The 22,683-nt window shown below is 37.2% G+C and overlaps 1 protein-coding gene across 2 annotated transcripts in view; it reads right to left on the bottom strand.

Moving 5' to 3' along the window:
- MED27 (mediator complex subunit 27) overlaps nt 1–22,683 on the bottom strand; it is a 269,247-nt gene that overhangs the window by 155,561 nt on the left and 91,003 nt on the right. For both annotated transcript variants that reach the window (XM_044663962.1, XM_044663963.1), the window contains exon 3: nt 12,808–12,938. In XM_044663962.1, the coding sequence (XP_044519897.1) occupies nt 12,808–12,938 (131 nt within the window). The remainder of the gene's footprint in view (nt 1–12,807; nt 12,939–22,683) is intronic.

Genomic DNA, 22,683 nt, shown 5'->3' with positions numbered 1-22,683 from the left:
CTTGGAATGAATGATTCTAAGACTGAAGGCAAGGGTTTTTTTTAAAAAAATCCATCCCTTTTAAAAAAGAAAATTAACTAGTTCTTTCATGCTACCCAGTGCTGAAGTAATACTACTAAAACTACAAAAAAAAAAAAAAAAAAAAAGCTACGAATAGTAAAAAAAAAAAAAAAAAAAAAGCCTGCAGAGCAAGGGGGCCTTCATTGAGTATCTGTCCTTATGGAAGTTGCTTCACTTGTCTGAGCCTGTTTCAGACTGTATAACAGGATCTCCAGAGTTATTGTGAGGAAACTGCTTTATAAACCTTTAACTACTATGGAAATGGAAGTTGCTAATAGGATTTCCCATATTTTTTGGTTTAGTATTTTCTTATATTGTGGAATAAAAGTCATTTACCTACCACAAGTAAGCACTAAAAAAGTTGCTGGAATGTATTTAAGAGAAATGAAAAAGTCATTTTTATAGTAATATTTGCTCTTATGGCAACAAATGCCTTATAATATACAAGAGGGACACAATTCACTTTTGAGCATGGATAAAGAACATGAGCCAACCCTGTCCTCAATGCTGGTCTTCTAACTGTTCATGAATGCCAGGTAACATCTTTTACACATCAAAACTAGGTGGCTCTGTGGATGGAGAGCCAGGCCTAGAGTTGGGAGGTCCTAGGTTCAAATCTGGCCTCAGACACTTCCTAGCTGTGTGACCCTAGGCAAGTAAGTCACTTAGCCCCTATTGCCTAGCCCTTACTGCTCCTTACCGATACATTGATTCTAAGATAGAAGGTAAGGGTTTAAAAAAACACAAAACCCCTACAGTCAATGTGGCTCATACGTCACAAAAACATCCCCACTATGTGGACAATATGGGAATTTATTTTATTTGAATTTTTTTTATTACATAGGTTGTGAGGGTTTATTTAGCAATTAATTTATTATTAGTGTTGGACCTAGCAGGAAGGGCTGGAGGATTCCAAGATGGAATGAAGAAGCAGGAAGTGGGGCTTGTGCACTGAGAGAGACTCCATTAGTGGTTGGAACATAACTGTTGCTAACCCTGGGAGATCTCAGTTAGGGAAAAACTGCATCCAGATTCCCTGGGATCCTGAGAGATGAAGGCTTTCAAAAGTGGACAACAGACCTGCAGAGCAGCACCAAGTGGGGAAGTGGTTTGTGATCTAGTAGACAGAATTGCAAACTCACTCTCCCTACCTGGTGGAGTTGGCTCTTGGCATCCTGTGACCATCCCTGGATCTACTGTGAGACACCAAAGCCACCCTCAGGCCCTTTAGCTGAGCTGACCAAACCTGGCTGGAACCAGGTTTGAAGGGGCTTTCCCTGTGATTTCAGTACTGCTTCCTTTGGGCCCTGCCTGGCTTAGGTCAATAGGACAGTGTAGTTAAGTCCCTCCAGGCCCCCTGTGGTTTGCCCTTAGGTTTCAAGTGTAGAATCCCCTATCCCATCCTTTATTTAGTTACCCTCAATTAAACTGTTATGTACTTTACCTTTTGCCTGCTGGTGACTGTTGGGCCAACTGCCATTCCTGTGTCAGTTAAGAGCTCGGCAGTAAACCCTGGTCTCCCTATCCTGGTTGGTCCTGTCTCTCCTTCATCCCAGTGTGAACCCACAAACCATTTAGTTACATTTTAATAATAATAGTTAACATCCCTGGTGCCTCACCATTACACATAATATTTTTTTTTCTTTTTTCCATTAGGCAGGAGGATGTGGAAAGGAGGGGGGGAAATGCTTGATAATTGAAGAAACATTTTTTTAACAAAAAACAAAACAAAACAAAAAAATTACATATATATAAATATATATTTTTACACACACACACACACACACACACACACACACACACACACACACACACACCCAGCACCAAAACTGACATCTCTGGAAAGAACAGAAAAAAATGACTCTAAACTAATGACTACATTTGAACTGTGAAAAAATAATAGTGTGATATCTTAATAATCCTGTAAGTTCTCTCCTTTTCTTATGTGAAGAAAACAACTTTTAAACAGACACAGGTACCCCCCTACCACAAAACACCAGAGATTATTACATAAGCACCTACTGCCCCTCTTCCTTTGCTTAATAATGGTTAGTGATGTCATAACCACATAAAAGAGCTGCCTTCCTGGATAAAATCACCTTGTAAAAAAGAAACTCAATTAGCAAATGCAACAAAATATTTTAAAAACTGCTTTTACAGTCTGTAACAATAGTCATAACTGCTTAACAGTAAGGCTTTTATTAGAGTCCTCTGGCTATGTAATTCTCCTTCAATTCTAGATACACAGGATACACTAGAGCAGTTATGGTGAAACTTTTAGGGATTCGGTGCTGCCTCCCCCCCCCCCCCCATTCATTCCCCTCCTTACCCAAGACAGGGGAGGGAGGAAGCACTTCCACTGGCTGCTGGGCAGAGGGAAGTGAGGAATGTCCCCAGGTACATGGAGAGGGGGAGGAGAACAGCTTCACCCAAGTCACTCTAGCTTTCTAGTAAGGATCTCTGGTGGGCAATTGCAGGCATGCCCACAAAGATGGCTCCACATGCCATAGGTTCACCATCATAGCACTGGGCTATAAAAAGTTATTCATGACAAGTTTTAAGCAAGGAAAAGTAGAAGAACAGGGTGAAATACAGACATTTGGATAGACAAAAGGGCAATTTGCAAGTACCCTAAGTTAGAGAACTCCAGGAGGTAATAGGTAGGGATCATAGACCCAGGAAGTCAAATTCAGGTGTTTAGGGAGTAAGGATCAGTGCTCGACAACAAAGCTGGGAGAATGAGTAGCAAGCAAGTCAAGAATCTGAGCAATAAGAGATCAGATTCTAGTTAAAAGATTCTAGGAAACAAGCACCACCAGCAAAAATGAAGCCTGACATTGAATTGAGGGGTTCTGTATGCCAAGGACTTCCTTCTTGTTGTTATTTAGTCATGTCCAACTTTCCATGACCCCATCTGGGGTTTTCTTGGCAAAGATACTGACGTGGTTAGCCATTTCCTTTTCCAGCTCATTTCATAGCTGAGGAAACAGAGGCAAACAGGATTAAGTGAGTTTGTCCAAAGTCACACAGCTAATAAGCGTCTGGGGCCAGGTTTGAATTCACGAAGATGAGCCTTCTGGCCTCCAGGTCTGGCACTCTATCCATTGTACTATCCTAGTTGGCCCAAGGGTTTCCTTACTACCAAATTACAGTCAGGATGGATCTCAGAATCTGGGTAAGTTCAAATCTGGCCTTAAACATTTCTGGTTATGTGACTATGGGCAAATTACTTAAATTCTGTGTGTTTTAGCTGTAAAATGGATCGATAGTGCCAAGCTTTCAGTATTGTTGTAAGGATAAAATAGGATATTTGTAAAGCACTTTGTAAACCTTTATGAACTGCATAAATGCTACATATAGTGCACAGCTCCCCATTCCAGCTTTCTGCCAAGGCCACACACCCTGATCCCCCACATCCTACTACCTATAGCCATTGACGTTGCCAAACTGAAACCCATGGGAATTAGGAAGCAATCTGAAGAGCAGTCTGAAGCTGTGGAAACCATTATTCATTTTGATATTTATGTATTTTTTAAGCATTTAACATGTATAAATCTATACTACCATTTTGATTAGGCTCCTATCTTTTTTTATGAGTCACTGACACATTTTCTGAGTGTTGTATCCTTACCCCCATTTCCCCCATAAATCCTATGGCTTTTATTGTGTGGTTTTTCATAGCATGGTGATTTTTAGGAACACATATTTTGTATTATAGCAGAACTGATTGCATTTCACTTGGTGATCTCATCAACTCTCATAGACTCAATTGTCATCATGACACAGATGATCCTCTAATGATCTAGCCTTAACCTCTCTGCTGTTTTCAAGGTTAGCGTCTCCAAATGTCTATTAGACATCTCAAACTGAATGTCTCACATACATCTAAAATTCAACATGTCCAAGACTGAACTCATCCTTCTTCTCCAAAAATCTTTCTATCTTTTCCCAAAAACCTTCCTCTCCTTATTGCCTAGCCCTTCACTCTTCTGCCTTGAAATTGATATAAAGTATTGATTTTAAGACAGAAGGTAGGGGTTTAAAAACAACACAAAACTTTCATACCCTGGTCCCTTCCTACCTTTCTAGTCTTCAATGGTACTCCTCTCCCTGTATTGGCCTCTTTGCTGTTTCTTGCATCTTCTGCAGAAGATGCATTCGTCTCCTAACTACAACAATGTTACTATGTCTAAAATGGTCTCCCTCCTGGTCTTCACTTCTTAGTTTCCCTGAATTCTTTTAAGTCTCAGGCATTCTCTGCAAGAAATCTTTCCTTGTTCACCTTAAGGTTAGTGTAATTGCTAGTGTCTTCCCTCTGGGATCTCCAACTTACACACTGTAAGTACTTTAACCTTTTTGCATGTTATTTAGTTATCAAGAGCATCTTGATGGCAGAAATTGTACTTCTATGTATCTATGTATAACTATGTATGATTCTATGTATCTATGTATAACTTAGAGCAGAGCCTAGCACACAGCGAGTGTTTAAAAGCTTGTTGACTGATGGAGGATACATTGTTATCGCAGATGACTAATTTATTCCCATGCCCATACATAATGTAGCCTAACCAAACAGGATCAGCTCTTAGTCAAGATATGTAAGATTTGTTTTACAATAAGCTAAATCACGTGGTAATTTTTATTAATTGACATAAAAATGACAATAGCTTTATACAGTATCATCATCTCAATCTAGGATGAAACACTAGCACTCAGAGAAACCAGGGATTAATGAATTCAAGGTTTCTTCTTCCATTCATTCAGCAAATCATATTGTCACAGAATTTAAGAACTGGAAAAGACCTTAGAAATCAAAGAATCTAATGGCTGCATTTTACAGATGAAGAAACAATATTCCAGAAAATTCAAGAGATCTGTCCAAGACCACCATTGTACAACAACTGATTATGAGTAGGACCCCAATCTCCCCACTCCTAGTCCTGTTCTCTTTCCATTATATTTTACTGAGAACTATATTCCTCTTATTGTTAATAATACAAAGACAAACTAAACCATCCTTTATTTTATTTTATTGCTATTTACAACATGGCATAAATGATAGGATTTCTGTAGCTGGGTACCAAGTGTGTGTTCACTCTGCTTCTGAACAGAAAAGACTGAAGAGCAATGACCATTTCAGAAGGGTAACAGAATGGTACTTAGCGAACTCTAGAGGCCACTTCCCCAGGAGTTTTCAAATTCTATTTCTAAGCAAATTAAAAGGTAAATGTGAATCTGAGGGACGGTAATGGGAGAAAGAAGGCTATAAGAGAAAGAAATTGTGCTATCAAATTTTAAGAATCCATAGTGCAAGTCCATTGACTTAGCAATTCTCATCAACCTAGTAGCTCAAAGTCTTTATAGCACTTAATGCTTCCATCATGTGATCAACATTTGTTAAAGCTTTTAGTTCCTCATAAATCGCTAATAACAAAACTTTAATAAAGTATTATCTCCCATTAAAGTCCAACTCTAGGGAACAAGTAGGTAACAGTGGATAGAGTGCCAGGCCCGGAGTCAGGAGGACCAGGGTTCAAATCTGACCTTAGACATTACCTAGCTATGTGATCCTGGGCAAGCCACTAGTAATCTGCATTAATGATTAATGAAGGTTGTTGCCAAAAGAAGCATACTTCTGAAGCAATGAAGTAAATAAAATTAGGTAAATCTATTCGAACACTTTCTAGCATTTAACTGACAACCACAAATAAAACTGACTCAATTAAACTTTGACTAAAAATTAGTGGTCATTATCAATAAGCACATGAGAAAGTGTTCCAAATCTCTAATAATTAGAGAAATGCAAATCAAAACAACTCTGAGGTATCACCTCACACCTAGCAGATTGGCTAAAATGAAAGAAGGGGAGAGTAATGAATGCTGGAGGGGATGTGGCAAAATTGGGACATTAATGCATCGCTGGTGGAGCTGTGAACTGATCCAGCCATTCTGGCTGGCAATTTGGAATCATGCTCAAAGGGCTATAAAAGAATGCCTGCCCTTTGATCCAGCCATACCATTGCTGGGTGTGTACCCCAAAGAGATCATAGATAAACAGACTTGTACGAAAATATTTATAGCTGCGCTTTTTGTGGTGGCAACAAATTGGAAAAGGAGGGTATGTCCTTCAACTGGGGAATGGCTGAACAAACTGTGGTATATGCGGGTGATGGAATAGTATTGTGCCAAAAGGAATAATAAACTGGAGGAGTTCCAGGCGAACTGGAGAGACCTCCGGGAACTGATGCAGAGCGAAAGGAGCAGAGCCAGAAGAACATTGTACACAGAGACTGATATACTGTGGTAAAATCGAATGTAATGGACTTCTGTACCAGCAGCAATACAATGACCCAGGACAATTCTGAGGGATTTATGGTAAAGATGCTACCCACATTCAGAGGAAGGACTGCAGGAGAGGAAACATATAAGAAAAACAACTGCTTGAACGCATGGGCTGGGGTGGACATGATTGGGGATGTGGACTCGAAACTACCACACCAATGCAACTACCAACAATTTGGAAATTGGTCTTGATCAAGGACACATGACAAAACTAGTGGAAATGTGCATCGGCCATGGGTGGGGGGATTGCGGGGGGTGGGGGTGAAGGGGATAGGAGGAGCATGAATCAGGTAACCATGTTAAAAATGTATATTAATAAATGTTAAAAAAAATAAAAAAATAAAAAAATAAAAAAATAAAAAAATTAGTGGTCAAAATCATACATTATTAGGTGGTAGGAAATAACCATGAAGCCACTTGGCACAAAGCTGGGAAAGTTCTCCATCTTGAAATACTTATAGGCTAAAAATGAAGAATTGCATGTAAACACTGCTACTCAATGCTTAAGGATCAACAAGATTCTTAGGGGTCCCAGATTGGCGGGGTTTGGGGAGGAGAGCAGGAATGATTGAAATCACCTCTACAAAATTGCCATTAAATGGCCATCAAGCCTCTGATTCAGGACCTGCAGTGAAGGAGAACTCACAACTTCCCCATGCAGACCATTCCATTTTTTGGAAAGCTCTAATTGATAAGTAGTTTTTCTTATATCTGCTCATAGGAATGAAATGCAAAAAATCTTACTGGAATAATAGTACATGTTCTTTAAAGTTCCTATGTTGCAAGTGAAAGGCAAAAGAAAAAATGAGGCAGGCAATTTAAATGTGACTGATGTTAATAATTGAGAGTCTGGTATTGTGAGTTATTGGAAACTGATCTCTACCTTATTAATGCAATCCCTTGTCATGGAGAGAAAAGATTTCTCCATGTTCTAGAATGCAAACAATGTTTTAATCTTTAATTATATTCTCAATTTTAACTTCTGGAAAAGAGCGCTTGTCTAGGCCTGAGGATTATTTCTTTATTACATAGCCTCTCTGTGGTATTTAATGAATATTGTTACTTAATACATGTCAGTTGGGGGAAAGAAGAACTTAGCAGATTTTTCCCAAAGTTTTGATAACTTTTCCAAAACTGAGAAAAGGTACAGTCACAAAGTTAATGGCTTCCTTTCAGACAATATCTGAGTCAACTGGCCAGTAATTAGGCCCACTAGATCTTCTGTGAAGACAGTAAAATGAGTAAATGACCTGATGGCACAACATTTCTCATCTTTTCAAAGAATCGGGATATTTAATAACTAAAAGAAATGGCTTGGTCAATATTACCTTGGTTATCTAAAAGAGCTCCTCAACTTCCTTAATGTGTACAAATGCATTTCTCAAATGCTTACTTTAGGCCCTGTGTTAAAGGCTCTGGAGATACAAAGAAAGGAAAAAGACAGTTCCTGTCCTCAAGAAGCTACCATTGAAAGAGGAGAGATAAACACAATTAATTGTGTACAAACAAGACGCATAAGAATTTGTCCCCAAGAGAGTGCTTTAGTCACCATCTTTACCAAGGAGGCACAGCTAGACTACTCCAGAAAAAAAATAATGCCAAATTTTTTTAGGTCCTCGCCTTTTTTGTAAAACGACAAGCTAATGTTTGAGAACATATAAGCTTCCTAGCAAACTCTGCCATCAGGAGGATTGGGACACTAGGATACAGCTTTGTCATAGGATCAAGGAAAAACTACTATGCCAGCAATGAAGCATCATCACCAGCATGGTACAAATCACATTTTAGAGATAGGTTCAAATTCAAGAGGGCTCAAGTTGGAGAAGTAAAGAGCTTAATTCAAATCTATGCACCTGGCAAAGAGAAAAGCTTACACAAACTTTCCCAAATGCACAAGAAGTAGAAGGATATGAGAGCCAGGCCAGCTGAAGTAATAGTATCTGAAACAACAACTTTAAACATTTTTTAAGTCCCTTCTACAGTCCCCAAACTGCAGTAGGCACTGTGAAGAACATATTTAACACAACTCCTGCCTTCTTGTAATTCAAAGTCTAATATCAGTCTTATACTAAAAAAAATCTGCTTCTTTCAACAGGAGCTGGCCTACTTCTAAGGTCCATAAAAAAACTCCATTCTTCATCACAGGATCATAGATCTAGAACTAGAAAACATCTTAAATCACCTAGTAGAACTATATCATTTTCCAACTGAGGAGATAGGCCTGGACAATTAAAACGAATTGCCTAGTGAGCACGAAGAATGTAATAAACAGAAGTCATGACTCTAAGCCAGATCCCCTGACTTCAAATACAGCACTTTTCCCACCAATACCACTTTACAACAATAGACCATTGCTACCAACTTCATGTTAAATAAAAGGTAACAACCCCAGGCTCTCCCTTTCAATTGTAGAGAAGGCATTTGCTAATCCTGGTGGGGAGAATCAAATTAGTTGTAGAAGTGCCTGAGTACTCTACATAACTTTAGGTAGAAAGATCATCTTCTTGGAATTAGTGAAAATGATCTTCTTTTGGTTAAACACCCAGAGACAAATTAATGGCTGAATCTGAGGCAATCTGTTGTCTTAAGGTTGTAATGTCTAAGGGCAAAGAACCTCAGAATGTTCTATGCTCATGTTATTTTCCCCTGTCTCCTGAATCAATTCCTTCTAGGGCCATAAGTTTACAGCTGTGCTATTTTTTGTTCAAACCCATGATAGGAGAGCCAAGCACAAGAGGCTAGCATGAAAAGTTAATTTTATTTCCTTGCACACTCCAAGGTGTTAGGCAATACTATTAGCCTGGAAATAATACTCCATCAGAATTTGAAATTTCTAGATGAAAGGATCAACTGTCTATTAACAAATATAACACTAGTGGTTATAGACTCTTTCTCTAGAAAACTTGAAAACAAAAAAAAGTTATCAGTTGTCCCAGATGTATTAAGTCCGATCCATGAAAACAACCTCTATTCCCTTCAGTATTTAATTATCTTCTTCCCCTCAGACTTCATACAGTACTTTGTTTTATATTCTGACACATTTGCGTATGAATTTACATTAAACTTCTCTGTCCTCCAAAGAACTCTGATGCCTCATCTTAGAACAGACATTATCCTTGATTCTTGAAGTCCCTGCCAGCAGAGCCCAAGTTCTACCTAGTTCTAGGAAATCTGAAAGGCTTTGAATATGAACTGAGAAAAACATTATATAGCTGTTTTCTAGGGCCCAGCCTAGGAATGGACTCTCTTATATGAGATAATGAGCTTCTGGTCACCAGACTAGAGAATGATCTGTCAAAAAGACAGCAAAGTGGGCAGTTGGGTAGCTCAGTGGATTGAGAGTCAGGCCTAGAGACAGGAGGTCCTGGGTTCAAATCCAGCCTCAGACACTTCCCAGCTGTGTGACCTTGGGCAAGTCACTTGACTCCCACTGCCCACCCTTACCACTCTTCCACCTAAGAGCCAATACACAGAAGTTAAGGGTTTAAAAAAAAACCACAAAAAACAAACAAACAAAAAAAAAAAAGACAGCAGAGAAGATGCCATTTGATGGAAGGTTGACTAGGTAACCTGCTAAAATAAAATCTCTTACAATGCAATATTGAATATTGTCCTAAGTATTACAAAAATTCATTCCAGTAATTAAGAAAATTCACAATCAAACTGGCTAAGTCTGTTTTGTAATATGTTGACATTATGTAAATGGAATTAGCTCACCCTCATTCATTCTTTAGACTTTAGCCACCAGGAATAATGAGGGTGGGCTAATTCCATTTATACAACCAACAAATCTTAAAACAGATAATTCATTAATTATAGACCTATATGAGATAATAATATCTAGCTCAATTGTCTGTAATATTACATGGAGTTAGGCAAGCTATTCATACAGCAACCAGAAAACCAATGAATCTGTGAAATAAATACTATTCCTTATATAAAGGACTTAGAGGAACATGAGCATATGGAAGCTGAGGAACCAAAATGGCATCTCCTGTGCCCTCAAAATGGTAACAAATAGCAAGATCTCTTTTATTTCAAATAGAATCTTGGTATTCTTATAAGCCTCTATGAAAGGAGGGAAGGATATGAATCATTAATACAATGAATCACTAATCCTATGGGACAAGCAGGAAGGAGTCTGAATCTTCAAAGATAACTGTACTGTTAAAGCCAACTACATTTTTCAAACACACATCCCTTCAAATCCCTTGTATCCTTGCTTTACCATGCCTGTGGTCTCATGGCAGCTAAGTACAGTCTGTGGTTTGCTATAGTAGCCTTTTCAATTGTCCAACTATTGACAAAATAAAATGCAGAAATCCATATACTGCTGTACTAACAGATGTGTAGATGAGGAGTAAAGAAAAGTCTCCCTGATGTTTAAAGGGACACATATGAGGAGGGTCCTGAAAGTCAGCTCAGTGGAGTCCTGCTCTCAAGGTGGATCTAGATTATGCTTAATATGCCAAACACTAGCAACCTGCTACTATAGAATTCCATAACAAAATGGTTTGAATCACATCCCCTCAAAACCCAACAGTTAACATGCAAAAAAAAAAAAAAAAGAGGCCAATATAATATAATTAACCTTTAAGATTGGATATGGCTCTTCTCTCTAAGACAGTGGTGTTATAAAAGGGTTCCACCACATTGACAGATCAAAGAGCTCAATGCTGTGAAAAAGCACCAGTCAATAGTCACAAGGTCTACCAGGCTATCTACTATAGGAAATCATTCCAATGTTTTATTTCTTAGGCCACAGTAATCACTTTCCTCTTTGAAACTAAGTATTTTGAGTGATTTGTTATAAATGTATAATGACAGCCATGAGTATATCTAGGTTTTTGGTTTTTTTTTGGCATGGGAACACAGACTGCTGCTGATTGCCTTGGTCCTTAAATAGCTTCTAGGTGTCCTCATAATTGCATATCACCTGTAAACAGGTTTTAAGCCAATGCAAATTAACAAATGGTGAACAGATGGACTAAGAACTGACTTTTGTCAAAAGAGACTTAGCAAAAAATACCTTTTTGGCTTTGGTCTTATACGACCATAAGAAAAAAGTCCACATCTTGCCTCAGTAGAATTCCCATGCATACAAAATGAAAAGTAATAAGGCCCATCAGAATTTTGAGAAGTGGGAGGTATGATCTGCAAAATCACTGAATTAACACAGAATCAACAATGCAGAGTATTTTTCACTCTCTGGGCAATTAGCCAAATAAGCAAAGTTGCTAGGCTTGCAAGTTGTGCACAAAAATTGCTACAATGGTCTGAAAAAGTCAAATGATCTATACAAGTTGTGTGAAAGGAGAAAAAAAAAAAAAAAAAAAAGCACAGGCTACCTATCAGCTGGATTCGGTGGCCCTAGCAAGGTTTAGTGATAGGTTGAGACTTAAATCTGAAGTCCCAATATGTGTCTACTAATAAAGAAATCATCCCAGGACAAAGAGAAGTTGGACAGAATGCCACTTGCCTGTTAGGATCATGGCCATGTGCACACACACATCCTGTAGGGAAATTAGTCTTTTGGAAGAAAAGTTAGAAAACACAGGTTTAATCAGGGGTATAAGCAAACAGAAACTCATTTTCCTAAAAGTCCAGAAAGGAAGGGAGTTCAGGGACTCAAACCATACTCCTCTCACTGAGGGTGAAGGAGGGAGAAGAGAGGGAATGTTGATATTATCTCCAAACTTGGGTTCATAGAATGGTAAAGCTGGAAGGAATCCTACAAATTCTCTTGTCCATTGCTCATTATTTTAAAAATTAGGTAGCTGAGCCCTGGAAAGTTTAAACTAGGGAAAGCAGGTATGGGAGTAATGCACATACAAGAGAATAAATATTTGTTAGGTGCCTACTATGTGCCAGGCATTGTGCTAAGTGATTTACAAATATTATTCATGCAAGATCACACAGCTAGCTAGCAGCAGAGCTAGAGCTGGACCTCAAGTCTACTATCTACTATCTCAGCACTCTTGCCACTAAAAGACAGCTCTCCTCCAATCAATCTCTCTAGTACAACACTGCCTTGGTGCAAGGTTCACAGCAGAACTTTCATGGACTGGTTCATAGAGCCAGATTTACAATATTACCTACACTAACAGCAAGCTCCCTGTTCTCCTCAGCTGCCTCAATGACAAAAAAGAAACAAAAGTACTTCTCCTTTGCCCACTTGGAGAATGGAAGAAGGAAGCAAAGTAAGTCTTTAGAGCACTTTGAAACTCAAGAGAGAAACGTTAAAATACAAAGCTAATGAGTCCTCTAAAATGTTATCATTCTCTTTATAATGTTTTAAATGTCATAGTAGAACCATTTCTAAAAAGAAAAGACTTCCACAAATAAAGTGACATCATTTAATGGCTACCCAACAACATGAAATTCATGCAAAATCTCAGTACTCACTGTGGTGGTAAAACCAGAGTTGTAGGCTGGGCTTTAGGCCTCCGTTTTGCAGATACTCCCATCTGGTTGGCAGAACGTTTCAGAGACTGTTGATTCAGGAGACCAGAAGCTAGACCTGCATGGTATTGCAACTATATGGGCAGAAGGGGAAAAAAAAAGCCAACTTAGTATGTTCAGATGCAACATTTGATTTGTCTGAGCCCTTTAGCCTAGTCATATAATTCCAAATTAAACTACTATCTTGAAGAAGGTACTAATAAGATAATTTAAAATTTTTGTGCTGTTTGTATAATAAAGGGTATAATTTTTCACTGAACCCTAAGTGAAAATCATACTTTTTAACAAATTCCATGTCATCAATTTAATAAATTCCATGAACAGCATAAGCAAATGATCAAACTCAGTAAGAAATCAAGTCAATTTCCCTGGAGTCTAAAATAGTGATTGGGTACAAAAGCAATACTAATGACAAGGTCATGACTTCAAGTTTATAGAAATGAATACAAGTAAATTAATGTTTGCTGAATTAATAACAATAGTTTATATTTATATAGAATTTCAAGGTTTATAAAACTTTTAATACATTATCTCAATGGAACCTCATAATAGCTCTGTGAGGTTGATAGGTGAGGTGGATTAGCTTGCTCAGAGAAATTAGATGAATTATCCAGTCACATTGCTTGTGCTGGAATTGGCACTTGAACTTTGGGGCTTTCTGACTCTGAAGTCCAGTGATCTTTTAAACATATCAAAAGATCTTCATTAAATAGAGTTAAAGGAAGAAATTAAATTGAATGAACAAAGTTGGGAGAAGAAAAATAAAAATGACTTCCAGAGAGATTACAGTTTGTAGCAAACTGACAAAGAAGCAATATAGTTAAAAATCTTATCAATATCAGAACTAATGGTATCCAGCCAAATGTCCAGTCTTCAACTTAACTTAGAACAAGTCAAACTACTTTATACCTCAGTTTCCCAAAGTGGAAAATGGACTGGATGGAACTTGCTTCTGAAACATACTGAGATTAGGAATACAACTCTATTATTCTCACTTATCAGCAGATAAACCTATTCTTCCTCCTAAATTTAATGTTTCAAGTAGCAATGTATGTCTGTTACTTTACTTTATCTTCCCATTTTAAATCCAACACTTCTGTATTTTAGCTCTCAGTAAGACATGTCAGCATGTGTCTCTCTACAATAAAATGTTACTTGAAAGGTATTCCAATTTTACAGAGATGTAAATAAAACATTCAAATGTGAAAATGACAAGTTAAGAATTTGGATTAGTACCACTTACAACATCCAGTCTGTTTCTTCCACCCTTCTAAAATTATAACAAATTCTTCTAAGCACTTAGAATCAACCAAATATACAAATAGTAATTCATTTGGCAGCTCTGAATCAATTTCTTTTCAAAATGATCTTGCTAGGCATAGATTTCCTTTGAAAAATCAGTTACACCATAGCTCCTGATAATGAAACTGGTGACCACCATATAAAAAGGGCTAGGCCCTGGATGCAAAGGCTAATAATGTTCTGAAAAATAAATGGCCTTAGCAAAAGCCATTGAGCTGAGCACAGTCAGAGAATGAGAAAAACAAAACCAATTGAAATGTTCTGCTCTTCGAAAGTGGCTATAAAAATGAAGATATTCAGTGACCCAATAGGACTCCAATGTCAGTGTTTGGAGCATCCATATTGCTTTTTAAGAGGCTCCTGATTTATTTGGTCGATTTGCTGCATGAACCATACACAACACAAGACAAAAATATATGGTATTCTTAATAAAAACAGAGTTCTTCTCAGAGAGAAAAGAGGGGGGCATCATTTGGCTCTAACAACTCATTGTGGACCAATGAATTTTGCTCAAATTTGTTTTTCTTGTACAGATTTTTTAAATGGGAAATCGATGTAAGCAAGGGACAGTACAAGTTTGAAAGACAATGTTTCAAAATGTCAGCGACTTGGGTTTCGATCTTCCCCACCAGAATTTGCAATGAGTGCAATATGCACAGGGTTTTATGGAATTAAAGGTAAAGACAGCTTGGCAAGAGCCCCCTCCTGGCTCAAGAAACATTCTCTCCTCTTTCTTTTTCTTCTTGGCATCTTTATTAGGGTCCATGCAAGCTCAGCCATTCCCTTGGTGCTGACTCTACTCTGGAAATTCTGCTGGCTATGCATCAGAGTGGCATGGTGGTATTCTGCCCACCTGGCATCCCTCACATCACTTGCCCAAAACAAACAGAGAACCAGTAGAACTGTGTGTTAATCACCATCTGATAGTGAATGTCTTCCCATGAAAACTTGTGCCATCTTGAACTCAGTCAATATGGGCTACACTGCTTGAACATGTATAAACAGAAAGAGTCCCATTCCCAAAAACAAAATCCATCTTTGAAAGCTGACTCACATTGATTAAGTGACGTTTGTTAATCATATATACCTACCCCAGCTTCCAGGAACACAGACCCAACTGTCAAGATCTATAAGGGCCCATTAAATATTTACCAAACCATCTTTATAATAGGGAAAAAAAGGTCAAAGTTAATAAAACTAATAGGCAGCTCCTGTCCAACCTGATTTATACATTATTTAAGGATAATATATACTATTACATGGAATACAGTTTTGATGTGAAAAAAGTCTTGGAAAATGTTACCTTATCCAATAGTTCTGAATATCAGAAGTCTAAATAATATACAAATTAACATCAAGAACATAGCACTCCTCAAATTACAGCCATGAGTTTTCATTTACAGGTTCATGTAATATTTTCTATAAAAATATATTTCAATAAGCATACTTCTCTCCAAATGTCTATGGCATGGAAACAGCTCTATTTCAGAAAGCAACATCCCAAAGTTCTAATGTGATTTTTCTATCTTAGCATCATTTCTCCTCTTAACAGCAAGATTCAAGAGGAGTGAAAATAAAAGGGTGGGGAGGAAGAAGGAATCTGGATAAGAGGTAAGAGACAATGGGAACTGAATGTTGTTGAAATATTCTTGTCAGCCTCCACTGGTTGTATTGTTGCTCAGTTTTGTTAACTGTTTTTCTTTGTTACAAGGTAGAATTAAGAGCAGAGGAGATAACAGAGAAAAAATGGTACAAAAAGGGCCTCAACAATTTTTTAAAATGAGGAAACAGATTAAACAATTTACCCTTCTTTTGACTTCACCATAGTTGGTTGTTTTATTTATTCATTTTACTTGCTAGCTGACAGAAGTTATTTTTTACCCTATATTTTAAGGATATTTCTTCATTATAATCTTATAATTATCAATTCCCATCTCAGATCTACTATTAATTACTTAGGGCTACACTGCCAGGCTCCTAACTAAAGTATCTGCCAATCAGTTTCCTTTCTTGATTTATGTTCATTCATATAAAAGGTCAAGAATTTAAATTAGGGACAAGATCGGTCAAAATTAGGAGAAAGTTTGAATTATTAGAATACTTTAGTCTTTCTTACATGAATTTTTTTACTTAAACCATTTTTCCACAGACAGCAACAGTAAACTATAGCTCAGCACTTTCCAGAATGATGATCAATTTGTTTGTTTGTTTTTTGTTTTTTTCTTTTTTAAACCCTTGTACTTCGGTGCATTGTCTCATAGGTGGAAGAGTGGTAAGGGTGGGCAATGGGGGTCAAGTGACTTGCCCAGGGTCACACAGCTGGGAAGTGGCTGAGGCCGAGTTTGAACCTAGGACCTCCTGTCTCTAGGCCTGACTCTCACTCCACTGAGCTACCCAGCTGCCCCATGATGATCAATTTGAAATGAGTAGGGTACTTCCAATTACACTTAGTACATGGATTAGAAACAATCACATTAATAAAAATTATAGCATTAATATTCAAATCCATAAATCCTAACTCTAACTCATTCCTAACTCTTGTATTCAAAAATTAGCTAGATGGTGCTCTTCCAAGTTGTTCTAAGCAGTGGAGTTGCCATGTTAGGCCCTTCCAGAATGGTGTATCCTACTTTAAACACAACAGCAACAACAACCAACAAAGGAAAAGTCAGTATTATCAAACAAACCAATTAGATATTTTGTATTTTTTAAAAATTTACCATAACTTCTTCAAATATTGCATTCCTTAAAGATTTATTTAAAAAATTGATTTGATACTTAAGTTTTCAGGTATATAACTCATCCATCAGTGCAGTAGGAAAAGTACCAGCTCTGGAATCGGAGAATCTGGATTCAAATCCTCCTTTTGGCACCTATTATCTGTGTTTACCTGGACAAGTCACTTAACCTCCCTGGGCTTTTCCCTTTGTCTATAAAATAAGAAAGTTGGCCTAGAGACCCTCTGAAATCCTTTCCAGCTCAAAATTATATTATGACAATTAAGCAAGATATACTTGCTAGTAACTAAAATCTCATGGAAAGAGTCAATCAATTCATCAAAAAACAAGTATTAAACATTTACTATATGTTAGTCAGGTGCTAGGTGTTAGAGATAAAAACAAGAATAAAACTTCAGGGGCAGCTGGGTAGCTCAGTGGAGTGAGAGTCAGGCCTAGAGACAGGAGGTCCTAGGTTCAAACCCGGCCTCAGCCACTTCCCAGCTGTGTGACCCTGGGCAAGTCACTTGACCCCCATTGCCCACCCTTACCAATCTTCCACCTATGAGACAATACACCGAAGTACAAGGGTTTAAAAAAAAAAACTTCAATAAAAAAATCTCTACTTCTCAAGGAACTTATATTATATCTAAGAAGAAAACACACACAAATATAATATATATGCATATATATACATGGAATAAATATAAAGAAAATACCAAAAAAATAAAATAGAATTGTTAACAGACCCAAGTTAATAATGAATTCTGAACATTAGTAGATCCTGAGAGATATTCCAAGGCATTAGCATTCCACTGCCTTCATAATCTCTGTGATCCTTTCCTACAGTATTGCTCACAAAGAGACCTTAACTACTGCACTGCTGGCACTCAACACTAGTAAGTAAATGCCAGGGAATAAACCTCACTTTCTCATGATTCTGAATGCCTGTACATAGAACTAAAAGGAGAAGAGGATGACCCTTCAGCTAATCTTTTAAAAAGTTGACATTTATGTGGTCTTAAACTTATTATTTCACTTGATACAGGTAACACTGCATATTTGTACATATGTCATATCATTCCTTGCTAGCTTATCTTATCATATCTTAATTAAACTTTGTATCTTCCCCATTGTTTAATAAAGCGGTTTGTATTTCAAATGTATGTACTGAATGGTTGTAAATGAATGAATGCATGAATGAATGAATAAACTATAGCATAAGTCAGGGATGTCAATTATGCAGTCAGCATTGCAGTTCTCAACATACCAGTTGCCTAGAGAAGCAGCTTAAAATCTAAATTGGGAAATATTTAACGAAATCAAGGAAAACACAACAGAACATAGGTGGTAATGTTAATATGTGGTTTTTGAAGTCAATATGCAGCTGAAGGACTTATGTTTGTTGAATGGCCTCCATTTCTATTTGAGATTGACACCACTAGTATAAATAGTTCAGTCACCAGATTTTAGGGCCTGGAAGGATCTTTTAGATAAATCGAGTCTAGCAGTCCTCAAAATGCATTCATAGCACTATCTGGGCAAATCACTTAACCTGTTTGCCTAGCCCTTGCCTTTTTATCTTTTTATCTTCCTATCTTAAAGAGTTGTTACTAAGGCAGAAAGTAAGAGTTGTCCTGCCTCCAAGGCTAGTCCTCTGTCCACTATATTGCACTGCCCCATATTTCATGCTAAGATGAAATAAGAAAGAGTTCCTCTTCATATGATTATATGAAGCATATAGTCTATTAGGTGAGGGAAGAACGAGATATAGACAACTATAATTCAAATTAAGCTAGAAACACTCAAGAGAAGGGTGATGTGCTGCTCTGGGAGATTCCAAATGGGAGAGAGCATTTCTAGTAGAGTGAATCTGGGAGAAGTTAGCCTGGCCTTGAGGAAGAGAATTTCAGTAAGTAGCCTGGCCCAGTAGACAGTTCACTAAACTTGGATCCAGGAGAAAAGCCTGAAATACATCTCAGACCCTTGTGACCCAGGTGACCATTGGCAAGCTACTTGCTAAAAAGTCTCGGAATCCTCATCTGTAAAATGGAGATAATAAAACTTGCACTTCCTACCTCTGAGTTGTTGAGAGAGTAAGTAAAAAAGAGCTCTGAAAACCTTAAAGAACTACGTAAATTAATTATTATAACAAGCAAAGATACAGAAGGAATCTAATTCAAGATTCTCTATTTCTCTATTCTCTATTTCTAAAAGTACTTGAGCAGGAATAAGTATTTAATTAAGCTATAATCTCCAGTAAGAAATGAGTTCTTGAATTATGTGAGTCCTTAGAAAGAGAATAAATGATACTAAACAATGATATTACTATCCCTAATTCTGAATGATCTCCCATTTTTTTCCTTATGTTCTTCTACTCTCTGCCCTCCACTAAACATTGAAATTTTAGTTGTTCTTGCTTCTGTTAGTCCCATTCGCAACTAAGGTTGGGGGAAGGCTGTATTGTCATAATTTAACTGTATTATTTAATGCTCTTGAAAGTACTCAAAAAACCTCCTGCCCTCCACCCAAATTCCACAGGAAGAAATGCACAAAATGTAGTGCAAAGCCCTAAACAATGTCACAAAGCCTAAAGCCCATCCTAGGAAATATCAAATTTAATCTTTTCTGTGAGTTTTACATTGTTGCTCTGTGATAATGACAATTATCTTTTTTTCCCTTAAATTTTCCTAGGTTCAAGGAGAGTCTGTTATAATTCACTGTTGCTTGAAGATTTTCAATATCAGTGCATCAGATAAGCACATCACCTACTTAAGTAACACTTTAGTCCACTTAAAATCATCCATAAAAACAGTTAAAGCCAACATCTGGACATTAAAAATCTTTCCAAATTACAAGCCTACCCTCATGACCACATTTTGAAGATCATATAACCTTAGACTGACTTAAATCATTCATTACTTTAGAGAGGGGGAAGAAAGTGAAGATTTCTCTGCCAATGTTAATATGTCCCTGAACCATTAAACCACTGACCAGAGAAGAGATTTAAGCATAATCATGGCTATATTTCTGTCACTTTAAAAGACAGAGACCATTGCCCTTCATTATTAAAATATGTTTTTGGTCTAGCTAATGAGGAAGACTCATTTAATATGATAAAGCCCTAGTTCTTCTTTTGAAAAAATAAGTATGCATGCTTGAATTCAGCTATGCCCAAGAAAGCGGGACAGAGAAATGCCAGCTCTAATTGTTTTCTTTGGGTTTTTACTTTACATCTCAGATAATGAGATCAGTTTGGAAGCTGCTTCTTCCTACCTCCCCCAACCTAGGTTTGATCCTTTAAGAATAACAGCATTTTTTTTTAACTTGGTCAAAGTGGTATCAATAAACTAAAAGAAGAAGACCTCCAATTTTTTGCTTATTTGTTTTCTATTTTGAAGCTAGGTTTGGGGCTTTTCAATTAGTATTAAAGGATGTTAAGATCAGGGCTATGTTTCCTGTCCGTTTGTAGCACCATTTACTTGCTAACTGCTGTTTGTTTTTAAATATTAATCCTCACATTTTCAAACACAAAACATTATCCAAAAAAAAGAAACTAAAATACATGCCCGTGGGGACAATCAATGTTGTTCCTTCAAATTACTGCAACATTTAGGATTGGTTACAATTGCTCAACTGGAACTTCACAGGGCTCACACCTTTATTAATAATCCTTTCTCTACAACTGCTCCTGTTTGCACTGCATCTGCTTGCATGTTATCCTATCTCCAAGATGCCAATCAACTAAAAGGGCTATCACTCAGATGTCTGAACAGTTCCCTAACAAAGCCCAGTAGCTGAAAAAAACAATGCAGGAACCAGAAGGTTCACAATGGCTTGCTTTTTCTGCTTCCCATTATCCTCCTATTTCCTTGTACCTCATTCTCAACTGTCTCCATTCAACCTGATAGTTGGAAGAACAATTCCAAGAGCCAAAAAAAAAAGGAGAGTCCACTTAATAGGTAATACTAGCTGAAAATACAAATAGGTTCCAAGGATAGCGCCATAGCAGGCTAAAAAGCAATGATATACGAGGGTAATTCTACAGACAGTGACATACTAGAAAAGCAGTCATGTTCTCCTTTGATATCACATCCAAAGTCAGATTACATAGCTGAATGGACCAATGGTCTTGACACATGTTAGTATTTTTTAATATCTCAATCCTTAAATAGACTCAAACCCATCCCAGGATAGTAATCTTAATTTTATTTTTGGAAATGCACAAACATTCATGTATATATTTGCACACAGCACAAGATTTATTGATAACTCTGTGGCTTTGTTCAAATTGGAGGCAGCTAGGTAGCTCAGTGGATTAAAGGGCTGCACGTGGAGTCTGAAAGACCTGAGTTCAAAACTAGCCTCAGATACTCACTAGCTGTGTGATGCAGAGCAAGTCCCTTAACCCTGTTTGCCTCACTTTCCTCATCTGTAAAATGATTGAGAGAAGAAAATGGCAAGCTACTTCAGTATCTTTGCCAAGAAAATCCCAAAAGGGATCACAAAGAGTGGGACACAACTAAACAACTGAACAATAAATATTGAAACGAAATACAGAAGCAGCAGAAAAGAACAATCAATGTATTTATGAACTATTCAAATTACTCTTCAATCATTAAAGTAAAATTTTGGTTTAAATTGTGCTGAGTCTTGATTAAAATTCTGTAAAAATAAGTGAGCTAAACAAGATAAGCTCTAAAGTCCCTTTCCAAGACTATATTGACTATAAAATTCAACTATAATGGTTGTTCTGGACTGGTCCTGACTCCACCTAGTCCCTTGTTAATTTAGATCTCACCACTAGAACAGAATGAGACCCTCATGAAGTCATTCAACAGTTACTAAAAGGGAAATTTGCATGGCAGGAGAATATCCAATGGGGATTAGCACTAAGAATCTCTTGCCTTGATATAGTGAAACTCACCTCTTGATCCACCAGTCAAAGGGCTCAGGTTCCTCTTTGGAAAATGGGATAAGACTTACTTGTACAAAAACATTTATAGCTGTTCTTTTTGTGATGGCAAAAAAATTGGAATTTGAGGTGATGTCCATCAATTGGGAAGTGGCTGAACAAACTGTGGTATAGGTTGGTAATGTAATACTATTGGGCTATAAGAAATGATAAGCAGGATGATTTCAGAAAAAGCTGGAAAGAGCTATATGAACTGATGAAGAGCAAAATAAGCAGAACCAGTAGAATATCATACATAGTAACAGCAATATTGTACGATGATCAACTGTGAAAACTTGGCTACTCTCAGCAATGAAATGATCCAGGATTTATGACAAAATTCTGAGGGACTTATGACAAAGAATGCTCTCTACCTCCAGAGAAAGAACTGTTGGAGTCAGAATTCAGATTAAAGCATATGGTTTTTCAATTGTTTATTTGGGTTTACATTTGGAGGTTCTGGTTTTATAAGAGTATTCACTTACAAAAAAATGGAAATACATTTTGCATGATAATACAAGTATAATTGTATAATTAGAATTTTGCTCCCCAGAACTCTCTTTCCCAGCTTCCCATGTTCCTTCTCTAGGAATAACCCAGATTGAATTGAATGCCAGCTCCAGGAAGGGAGGGGGAAAGAAAGGAGGGATTATATAACTTCAAAAAACTTATGTGGAAATTTGTTATTACACATAACTGGCAAAAAAAAAAATAAAATTGCATCACATTATATATATATATATATACACACAAATACATATATATATATGTGTATATATATAAATATATATATATATATATATTTTTTTTTAAGAGTTCCTCCTTGTTGCTTTGTACTTGAGACAA

Source organism: Gracilinanus agilis, chromosome 2 (assembly GCF_016433145.1).
Source record: "Gracilinanus agilis isolate LMUSP501 chromosome 2, AgileGrace, whole genome shotgun sequence".
In the NCBI taxonomy this organism is placed as follows: Eukaryota; Metazoa; Chordata; class Mammalia; order Didelphimorphia; family Didelphidae; genus Gracilinanus; species Gracilinanus agilis.
The sequence above is the reverse complement of the archived record's forward strand: the minus strand, read 5'-3'. Positions and strand labels throughout refer to the sequence as shown.